Genomic DNA, 11,456 nt, shown 5'->3' with positions numbered 1-11,456 from the left:
GAGACTGCTACCAGCACAGTTCTAAACGTGTTTTCATGTCTTAGCTGAAGAGAGGATTGAGTAAAAGATAAAAGATGTTAAAAACCTGTTTTTTTGCATTACAATTATGGTGTATGAAGTGTAGATTGTTGTGGGGAAAAAAAAATTTAAGCAGTTTAACATAAGGCAGCAACCAAATAAAATGTGAAAAAAGGGGGAATGAATACATTCACAAGACACTGTGTGTGTACAGTATATATCAAATGAAAACTCTTGATGATGTTTAATAGCAATTAATTGAATTATTTTTTTTCATCTGAAAACTGGAAAACAGCTTTCAGTAAGAGTAAAAACTAAAAATAAATAATTAAACTTCACATTTTCATACTTTGTTAATTTTCTTAGCTTCCTTTTTGCTATTCATGATTTATGAATGTGGTGTCAGGGTTTTGGTTTACTTTTAAAAAGTACAAATTTAATTCCATACTTCCATTTTTCTGTTTATTTAGGAATATAGCAGTGGGATTTACCTTTTATTTGCTTAGTATATCAAGCTAATATTAATATTTTCTTATATTAACATTTAATATTAATACTCACTCTAATACTAATCTCCAAACCCTTAAAATAACCATTTTCAACCATGTATAAGCAGAGAAGCTTTGTTCAAATGTAGGTGTGATTCTGTTTCCTCAGTATCAGGATATTTGCGCAAACATTCAGATATATGATTATAAACTACTGAGCAGATGAATTGTTAATGTTTTACTCTTAACAGGATGCCAAACAGACAAGTTCCTTGGTATGTGTCAAAGGTTAAGTCAAGTCAAGTCAAGTCACCTTTATTTATATAGCGCTTTAAACAAAATACATTGCGTCAAAGCAACTGAACAACATTCATTAAGAGAACAGTGTGTCACTAATGCAAAATGATAGTTAAAGGCAGTTCATCATTGAATTCAGTGATGTCATCTCTGTTCAGTTAGTGTCAGTTCAGTTAGTGTTCAAATAGTGTCTGTGCATTTATTTGCAATCTAGTCAACGATATAGCTGTAGATGAAGTGACCCCAACTAAGCAAGCCAGAGGCGACAGCGGCAAGGAACCGAAACTCCATCGGTTACAGAATGGAGAAAAAAACCTTGGGAGAAACCAGGCTCAGTTGGGGGGCCAGTTCTCCTCTGACCAGACGAAACCAGTAGTTCAATTCCAGGCTGCAGCAAAGTCAGATTGTGCAGAAGAATCATCTGTTTTCTGTGGTCTTGGTGGTCCTCTGAGACAAGGTCTTTACAGGGGATCTGTATTTGGGGCTCTAGTTGTCCTGGTCTCCGCTGTCTTTCATCTACATCTAAGATGTAGTGGACGTAGAGGATTATATATGTGTAAAAGGAGCTCATTCAAATACTGATGTGCTAAACCATTCAAGGCTTTGTAAGTAAAAGCAATATTTTAAAATCTATACGATGTTTGATAGGGAGCCAGTGCAGTGTTGACAGGACCGGGCTAATATGGTCATACTTCCTAGTTCTAGTAAGAACTCTCGCTGCTGCATTTTGGACTAGCTGTAGTTTGTTTACTAAGCGTGCAGAACAACCACCCAATAAAGCATTACAATAATGTAACCTTGAGGTCATAAATGCTTGGATTAACATTTCTGCATTTGACATTGAGAGCATACGCTGTCATTTAGATATATTTTTGTGATGGAAAAATGCAGTTTTACAAACGCTAGAAACGTGGCTTTCTAAGGAAAGATTGCGATCAAATAGCACACCTAGGTTCCTAACTGAAGAACTGACAGAGCAACCATCAAGTCTTAGACAGTGTTCTAGATTATTACAAGCGGAGTTTTTAGGTCCTATAATTAACACCTCTGTTTTTTTCAGAATTTAGCAGTAAGAAATTACTCGTCATCCAGTTTTATATATCGACTATGCATTTAATTAGTTTTTCAAATTGGTGTGTTTCACCGGTCCACGAAGAAATATAGAGCTGAGTATTATCAGCATAACAGTGAAAGCTAACACCATGTTTCCTGATGATATCTCCCAAGGTTAACATATAAAGAGTGAAGAGTAGCGGCCCTAGTACTTTGAGGTAGCCTTGAGGTACTCCATACTGCACTTGTGATCGCTATGATACATCTTCATTCACTGCTAAGAACTGATGGCGGTCATATAAGTACCATTTAAACCATTCTAATGCACTTCCATTAATGCCAACAAAGTGTTCAAGTCTATGCAAAAGAATGTTGTGCTCAATTGTGTCAAACGCAGCACTAAGATCCAATAAAATTAATAGAGAGATACACCCACGATCAGATGATAAGAGCAGATCATTTGTAACTCTAAGGAGAGCAGTCTCAGTACTATGATACGGTCTAAATCCTGACTGGAAATCCTCACATATACCATTTTTCTCTAAGAAGGAATATAATTGTGAGAATACCACCTTTTCTAGTATCTTGGACAGAAAAGGGAGATTCAAGAGTGGCCTATAATTAACTAGTTCTTTGGGGTCAAGTTGTGGTTTTTTTGATGAGAGGCTTTATACCAGCCAGTTTGAAGGTTTTGGGGACATATCCTAATGACAATGAGGAATTAATAATAGTCAGAAGAGGATCTATGACTTCTGGAAGCACCTCTTTTAGGAGCTTAGATGGTATAGGGCCCAAAATACATGTTGTTGGTTTAGATGATTTAACAAGTTTATACAATTCTTCCTGTCCTATAGTAGAGAATGAGTGGAACTGTTCCTCAGGGGGTCTATAGTGCACTGTCTGATGCAATACGGTAGCTGACGGCTGAATGGTTGCAATTTTATCTCTAATAGTATCGATTTTAGAAGTAAAGTAGTTCATAAAGTCATTACTGCTGTGTTGTTGGGAAATGTCAACACTTGTTGAGGCTTTATTTTTCGTTAATTTAGCCACTGTATTGAATAAACCTGGGGTTATGTTTGTTTTCTTCTAAAAGAGAAGACAAGTAATCGGATCTAGCAGTTTTTAATGCTTTTCTGTAGGATAGATTACTTTCCCGCCAAGCAATACGAAATACCTCTAGTTTTGTTTTCCTCCAGCTGCACTCCATTTTTCGGGCTGCTCTCTTTAGGGTGCGAGTATGCTCATTATACCATGGTGTCAAACTGTTTTCCTTAACCTTCCTTAAGCGTAAATGAGCAACTGTATTTAAAGTGCTAGAAAAGAGAGAGTCCATAGTTTCTGTTACATCATCAAGTTGTTCTGAGGTTTTGGATATGCTAAGGAATTTGGATACATCAGGAAGATAACTTAAAAAGCAGTCTTTTGTGGTAGAAGTGATGGTTCTTCCATACTTGTAACAAGAAGTAAAATTTACAATTTTGGCTATATGAAGTTTGCACAAAACTAAAAAATGATCTGAGATATCATCACTTGGCTGCATAATTTCAACATTATCAACATCAATTCCATGTGACAGTATTACATCTATTGTGTGATTTCGACAATGAGTAGGTCCTGAAACGTGTTGTCTAACCCCAATAGAATTCAGAATGTCTATAAATGCTGATCCCAATGCATCTTTTTCATTATCAACATGGATATTAAAATCACCAACTATTAAAACTTTATCTGCAGCCAGAACTAACTCGGATGTAAAATCACCAAACTCTTTTATAAAGTCTGTATGGTGCCCTGGTGGCCTGTATACAGTAGCCAGTACAAACATAACAGGGGATTTATCATTAACATTTGTTTCTCTGGATAATGTTATATGAAGCACCATTACTTCAAACGAGTTATACTTGAAGCCTGCCCTCTGAGAAATCCTGAAAACGTTGTTATAAATTGAAGCAACACCTCCCCCTTTGCCTTTTAGACGCGGCTCATGTTTATAACAGTAATCTTGGGGGGGGGTGGACTCATTTAAAATAATGTAATCATCAGATTTTAGCCAGGTTTCTGTCAAACAGAGCACATCTATATTATGATCAGTGATCATATTATTTACAAAAAAGTGTTTTCGTAGAAAGGGATCTGATATTCAATAAGTCAAGCTTTATCATTTGTTTATCCATATTGCATCTGTTTTTTATTTGTTGAACCTCAATTAAATTGTTAATCTTAACTTGGTTTGGACGTTTTTTGTATTTTCTAGTTCGGGAACAGACACAGTCTCTATAGTGTGATATCTAGGTGAAAGAGTCTCTATGTGCTGAGAATTAACTGACCTCTGTGACGTGAGGCAGCTGGCAGCTAGCAGACGATCGGTTTAGCCAGTCTGTCTGCTTCCTGACCTGGGCCCCAGTTAGTCAAGTATAAACACTAAGACTATTTTCCATATTTCTAGAGAGAATAGGGGCACCACCCCAGGAGGGATGAAGACCATCTCTTTTCAACAGGTCAGGTCTGCCCCAAAAGCTCGTCCAATTGTCTATGAAACCTATGTTATTCTGTGGGCACCACTTAGACATCCAGCCATTGAGTGATGACAATCTGCTATGCATCTCGTCACCACGGTAAGCAGGGAGGGGACCAGAGCATATTACAGTGTCTGACATCGTGCTTGCAAGTTCACACACCTCTTTAATGTTATTTTTAGTGATCTCCGACTGGCGAAGTCAAACATCATTAGCGCCGGCATGAATAACAATCTTACTGTATTTACGTTTAGCATTAGCCAGCACTTTTAAATTTGCCAAGATGTCAGGCGCTCTGGCTCCCGGTAAACATTTGACTATGGTGGCTGGTGTCTCTATATTCACGTTCCGTACAATAGAATCACCAATAACTAGAGCACTTTCATCAAGTTTCTCAGTGGGTGCATCACTGAGTGGGGAGAATCTGTTTAATGTTTTGATCGGAACAGAAGAGCGGTGTTTTGACCCACCACTACGCTGCCTCACCGTCACCCAGTTGCCCTGCTGCAGGGGCTCTGTTGCCGGAACCGAACAATGTACAGGAATCCCTGAGCTAGACGCATCCAAAGCCGTATCTAGAGCCCTAATATTCTTACTGTCCTCAATTAAAGTTTGGATGCGTGTCTCTAATTCTGAAATCTTCTCTGTCAGCCTAACTATTTCCCTGCATTTATCACAAGTGAATCCCTCATCTGCGACAGAGATAGATAAACTGTACATTTGACAAGAGGTGCAAATAACAATAGCAGGATAAGTCATTACTCACCTTGCTTGATGAAATATTCTTACTGCTGTTGTTTGATGAACTTGTGAAAAACTGGAGCGAGAGAGAGGAGATGAGAAAAGAGAACAGCGATAGGTTCGAATGAAAACGCTAATGACAAGCTAACGAGTGCTAACCAAATAAAAATTAAAAAAATTAAATAAAAGACATGTTGAGATTTGACTGGACAATCTGGTTTAAGTCTGAAAATATGAATTTGTAAGCAAATACTATCATTTGTGGAAAGAAAGATGGGGATAAACATAACTTGTGTTGTCTGTATCCCTAGCAAACAATTATCACAGTCCCAAAGAATGTTTAAAGACATGCCAATGTACTTATCAAGTATTGCTTAACTGTCAGTTTGCAAGCATGGGAGAGTTCTTAAACACTATATGTATCAAAACTGTATTAAACTTGCATTGTTTTGAGGCTTGAAAACCTGTAACATCAGTAATACTATTACAATACATTAATATTCCATATAGTAGTTTATATATCTGGTGTGTGTGTGTGTGTGTGTGTGCTAATCTTCCTGCATAGTCCTCCTATCATAGTTATCATAGTTGTATGAATGTGTCACTCAACATTCAACAGTACTCATCTGACTTGAATTCCTGTCATATTCAACTGCTGTTTCTATAAATATATTTTCAATGATTTCTTTATCAAGAAATCAGGACAGGCCTGCTGTGCAATTTTCTGTCAGTCAGAGCTATGCTGCATGGCTAGGCCTATATAGAAGTAAAATCTCCAGAGGCCAGTGTTCAGCTGTCTGTGTGTGAGGGCCAGCATATCCAAAAGACTTCCATCTGGGCTTTTTATTTATTTTTAGTATTATAGTATTTATTTAGTATTATACCTTATTGCTATAACATAGATAATATCACCAGAATGTGGAACCTATTTAGAAGATGAAAATCACTGCTGCCCTCTGCTGATCAAACTTATGTTATTGAATGTTAAAAGGGAGCATGGTCCATTTTTCAAATCTTGTTTGCTTGCTCTTAACCCATTTAAGCCCACCTGCAACTATAGTTGCCGCAGTTTATAGCTGTCATTTTCCTTTTGTAGGTATTTTTTCTAGATGTTATCCATGTTTTATTTCTCAATAACATGCAAGCAAACAACCAAATAAATGATTTCAAGAATTAAAAAAGGGTATTCACTTATATCCTGTCACATGAGGCTGTCAAATTCCTACCCCTACTTCCAGGAAGCAAGGCAAACGGTCCAAAAGAAATGTAATTTTCAGGTTAACCAATAAGTATTTTTTTTGTTGACATTTATACTGTCTATCTACATAATCATGAAGGTCTCTAGAATCATCCATACAAAACAGATCTTCCAGGATATCTATAGTTTTTTAGTATACTTAGTCAAAAGTCCAAGCGGCAACTATGCTGCTGGTGGGCATATGACATGTAAGTACATATCATGGGGGAAATGGGGTATACTGTGTTAATAGGTAAATAAATCAAGGTTATTGGTTTTGTTGTCTGTTTTTTTTTTTTCATAATATAACACCTAAAGCATTACTTAACCCTTTAACTGACATATCTACTGTACAGTAGACCTTAATTCAAAAGGAGGAGATGAGAGAGCAATCTTTCCACAGCTCCACTGCCCCTCTTCTGTGTCTGCTTTTGCCGTGAGGGGTGGGAATTTCCAGTTTTCATGTGACAGCAGCAGTTTACAAACTTCAGTCAGTCACACAAAAGGAAGAATGGAAAGATAAAGAGCTAACATAAGGGATTAATTGATGTAGATTATCTTTTTCTCCCTTTTATGACATTATGTCTTGTAAGGGGCAACATATTGATGCCCCTTTATCCAGTTTGGATGCCTTTCATTCTAATCGGTCAAGGACCCTAATTCATTTTATGACTAGTAGCTTATGATTCCATTATAATGTTGGAATTCAGACAAGTAATGAGTTTACATTTACATTATTCTATAAAATCACCTACTATAGGTCAGCCATTGAATACTATGGGCCTACAAAGAGTGCGTAATTTTCTTTCAGGTGTTGGAATCTCAGAAGCAAAGACCAATAGACTCTTGGGTATCTTCAGCAGGACTCTTTATTGAGAACGCGCTGCAAAGCATGCAAATGAAATTCAGGTATAGCAACCTGCCCCATTTCACCAGTCCCTTTCCAATCAGCATAAGAGAAGAGGAGCTGACAGGAACCTCTTGCTACAGACTTTGCTTAAGATAATAATTTGTCTGATGTCATCATATTTACCTTAAATGCTTAATACATTGTGCTTTACCCACACTGGTATTCCTTTTTTAATTATATAGATGTAATATTTTCTACATTCTATTTATTTTTATATAATTTCATTTGACTGACACACTTCTAAGAATAAAAATACCTGCATGTTCAATAATAAGTAAATAAACAAACAAACAATCATGGGTGTATAGCCTACACATAATAATTATTTAAATAATCATATATTTTAAAAAGAATATCATTAATTTCATGAATATCAAGGACTTTTGTTAGGGTTAATCCATTTGACCTAATAAATATGTGCCTATTCATAAAATATGTGATATTTTACATATTTATATCACAAAGTATAGTATGCAAATATGTTTTGTAGGCTACTTGTAGGCTACTTATACTAAAACTGCTTACATAAGGTAAAGTTTACCAAAAAATGGAAATTGTGTCATCTTCAAGTTGCACATCTACAGTATGAGATTCTTTCTTCTGTTGAGCACAAAAGAAGACATTTTGCAGAATGTTGGTAACCAAACATACTGGTAAACGCATACTTTTCTTTAAGGTACACCCTTTTTATTAAATAGATGTAATATTTTTTTAATTGTATTTATTTGTATTTATTTATTTTCATCTAACTTATTGATACACAATTCCCTGTTAGGGCTACTTAATGGCTGCACTTTAAGACAAACGGATTTGTTGTATTTTCATATTCAAGAGATTATAAGCTAGATGCAACTTTTTGAGTTTGCTTCGAATGTTCTTCGACTTTTATGCATAATAAATTTATGAATAAAGATTGATCTGTTGAAAGCAGTTATTTTGAGTTAGATGCCAAATGCTCTCCTATTAAAATTTGACATGGAAGGGGTGCATGCAACATATTTGCCTTACGGCCATATTGCCACACATTCAAATATGATTTAAAAAAAAAAAATCTGGGGGAAATAAATGCTGAAAATGTTCACATTGGACACTATTAACATGACTATATGCATGAAACCATTCAAAAAAATTTGGGCACAAATGGGTTAAGATATTAATAAAACGTTTAAATTATGCAATAAAAGAATAAAGTCAGTGTTATTGCATGAGTTTATTTCTTGCTATGTCATGTCATACAGAAGAGCTGCAATACAGGTAAACAATTTAATTGGTTTGTCTGTCTGTTATTTCAAAAGTTCAGCATATCAGTTCTTTAGAGACAGCATGTACATGTTCACTGACTGTGTAAGCAAGGTGGCGCATTGTCTCCAATGGAAGCAGAACCCAGGGGAGGGATACAAGTGAAATTTTAATTTCAGCAAAAAGAACCATCTTCTTGACAGAACCAATTACCCAGCAGATACAGTATCAAGACCATTATTATTTTAGCTGTTTTCATAATGGTGCACATCTAAACATTTTTGTGTAAATGCAATGGTCAATTTACACTTAAAAGCATTGCACCTTTTTTTTCTTCTTCGTTTAAAAAAAAAAAAAAGCCATGTCCCTTTATATAAACCCCAAATTGCACTGAGATTATTGTTACACTTAAATGGAGTTACATGGCCGACCGTTAGTGAAAGTGCTACATTGACCAGCTTTTAAAAAAAGAAAGAGCTGCACTCCCATTTATTGTGTTGACTCAGCATGTTTTCAAAAGCAAGACTCAGATTACAGATTGTATCCTTAAAGGCTGGTGACATCTCAAGTGTCCATTTAGCCCTCAGATGATATAGTTGCACCATGATCTGAGATTAAACTGGATATGAAACATTACTGATGATCAGCTGTGCTTACTGTCTAATTCTACTAACAATATTACAATGACCAAGACATCTGTAGGTTTTTATACATGGAAACTAAGTATGTAGTCTTAAACCTGCATATTAAATAAAACAAAAGTATTTTCTTAATTTGGCCCACTGGATATGTGAGAAAAAACATTAAGTGCTTTCATAAAGCAACAAAGAAAACGTCTCTAGGTTATGTATGTAACCCTGGTTCCCCGAGGGAATGAGACGCTTCGTCGCTTTGCCAAAGCATTTCACGCAGCTCTAGTTCCAGAAGGGGAACTAAGTGCAGTGAGCACTAAGAACATTTGTAACAGGACGATGAATCAAATCTTTCAAAGCCTTGCTTATGCCCAAATAAACTCCATAAAGTTATTATAATTGTTATTGCATAATTTTTTTGTAGTTCTAATCTAGTTCTTCAGGATGTTAACCCAACATTAGCATAAAAACAAAAATTACTTACATTATGAAAACATCTTATCTAGGTATGGACCAGTGCGTAAACACGCTCACACACACAGATTTGGCGTGAAACAAAATGGACATTAGCAATAAGTTGCTAAGCTGTTGATAGTGTAAACAACACTTCTCATCTGGACAAAAATTGCTATAAACACACAACTGTCTCTGTATGTGAGCATACATTCAATCATATAATCTCTAGACTACACAAATTCAATTACCTAATTTTGCAACGCAGTTTGGTGTACAGATATATTACAGTTTCCGTGTAACAAAGTTTGAATACTGATGCATGGATAAAGTGCATGGTCTTCTAAGATAAGTTAATGTCCCTCACCACTGGTTTACTAAACCAACATGCTACCATAATAGGAACATGCTGCAATAGCTGTGCTCAGCCTGTGCTTCATTGAGGGCCAGAATTCTGCTAATCCAAACCAAAGGTCACTTTAATGAGCCTCAGTAAGAATTTGTTTTTGATATGTCCTCCGCTTGGAATCCCACTAGCAAACAAATGAAGGTTGACGTTCATGCCTGTCAGCCATATTTACTTTTTAATGTCTGAATTAGCATGATTATGATTGGGCTAATTTGGTATGATTTTGATAGATGTTTTAGTGTAATATGGGTGGCAGATCATTGGTGCCAGTGGGTGATGAGTAGGCACAGGTGGGCATCACTGCTGTGCCAGAAGTGCACTCCGATTGGCCTTCATCTTCTCTAGTCTCTTCGTAAGGTGGTTGTTGCTTGCTTCCAGCTCATCGATACGGTCAAGTGCAGACCTCAGCTAAAGAATAAACACATCACACTCTAAAAAAATCCAAGAGGGTCTGGCTACAGACTTGCACTTGCACTCTCAGACCTGCATTCTCAGACTTGCACTCTCAGACACTTGTGCTTCCGCTAAAATTTTGCGTTAAGCATTTTTCCATATAGAATAAATTGTCTACAACTCGTTTATTTCACTGTCTTTGTCCATTAAGCTACATTATGTGTTTTATTTATAATGATTTTCTATAGGAGGAAAGCATTTAATGTACAATTTAACGCACTGCGTTCTGTACTCGTCTGCTTGACTGTACAGAGTTGATCCTTTTAAAATCACTTAATGCATTTCATGATGCACGTTCATATTTGCTGGTCTGTATATACGTTGAGTCAACAACAAGACATATAGGCTAGGCCTACTGAATTGTCTTTATCATCTTAGTCTGTTATAGGCCACATTAAGCATTTTGCTCTATGGGAGGACAAAGTTTGCGCATTGTGTTCATAGTCATTTGCTTGCCTTGTAGTACATTAAATAATAACTATGTATCGAATTTGGTCTTTTAATTGAACTTAATGTATCTTAATACATTATGCCATATTAAGTGTTTGTTTTTTCTACAGGAGGAAAACCCTTAACGAAAGACTTTGTGCATTGCGTTTATATTCTGCTGTTCTGTGGCTACGGCTTGTCTTTTCTTGCAGGACCCTGTAAATTATTGTAGTAGGCCTACTAATTTAGTTTTAATCGTTTAATCACTACCACAGCATCTTGTCTCCATTGGCAACACGCACGATTTGTGTTGATTGCAAGTGACGTCACAGGTAGTGGAGAATGCAAGTGGCGATTGCAAGTGACATTGTAATTTAGTTTCTTTTTTCTTGTCTTCACCACCTGAATACTGTTGTAAAATGTTGAGAGATTCAAACAAAAAGTTATCAATAAATAGAACAAAATAAAAAAAAATAAAGACTGCAAGTGACGTCGTGTGTCTGAGAGTGCAAGTCTGAGAATGCAAATCTGAGAGTGCAAGTGCAAGTCTGCAGCCAGACCCTTCTCAAAAAATCTGT

At 36.3% G+C, this 11,456-nt stretch overlaps 1 protein-coding gene across 16 annotated transcripts in view; it reads right to left on the bottom strand.

Annotated features, from left to right (window-relative positions):
• Window positions 1–10,027: 10,027 nt before the first annotated feature.
• lrrfip1b (leucine rich repeat (in FLII) interacting protein 1b) overlaps window positions 10,028–11,456 on the bottom strand; it is a 41,835-nt gene continuing 40,406 nt past the window's right edge. For all 16 annotated transcript variants that reach the window (XM_059571362.1, XM_059571367.1, XM_059571358.1 and 13 more), the window contains one exon: window positions 10,028–10,404. In XM_059571362.1, coding sequence (XP_059427345.1) covers window positions 10,294–10,404 — 111 coding nt within the window. In that variant the 3' untranslated portion in view covers window positions 10,028–10,293. The remainder of the gene's footprint in view (window positions 10,405–11,456) is intronic.

The sequence above is a fragment of the Carassius carassius genome, chromosome 17 (assembly GCF_963082965.1).
Source record: "Carassius carassius chromosome 17, fCarCar2.1, whole genome shotgun sequence".
NCBI classification, from domain to species: Eukaryota; Metazoa; Chordata; class Actinopteri; order Cypriniformes; family Cyprinidae; genus Carassius; species Carassius carassius.
The sequence above is the reverse complement of the archived record's forward strand: the minus strand, read 5'-3'. Positions and strand labels throughout refer to the sequence as shown.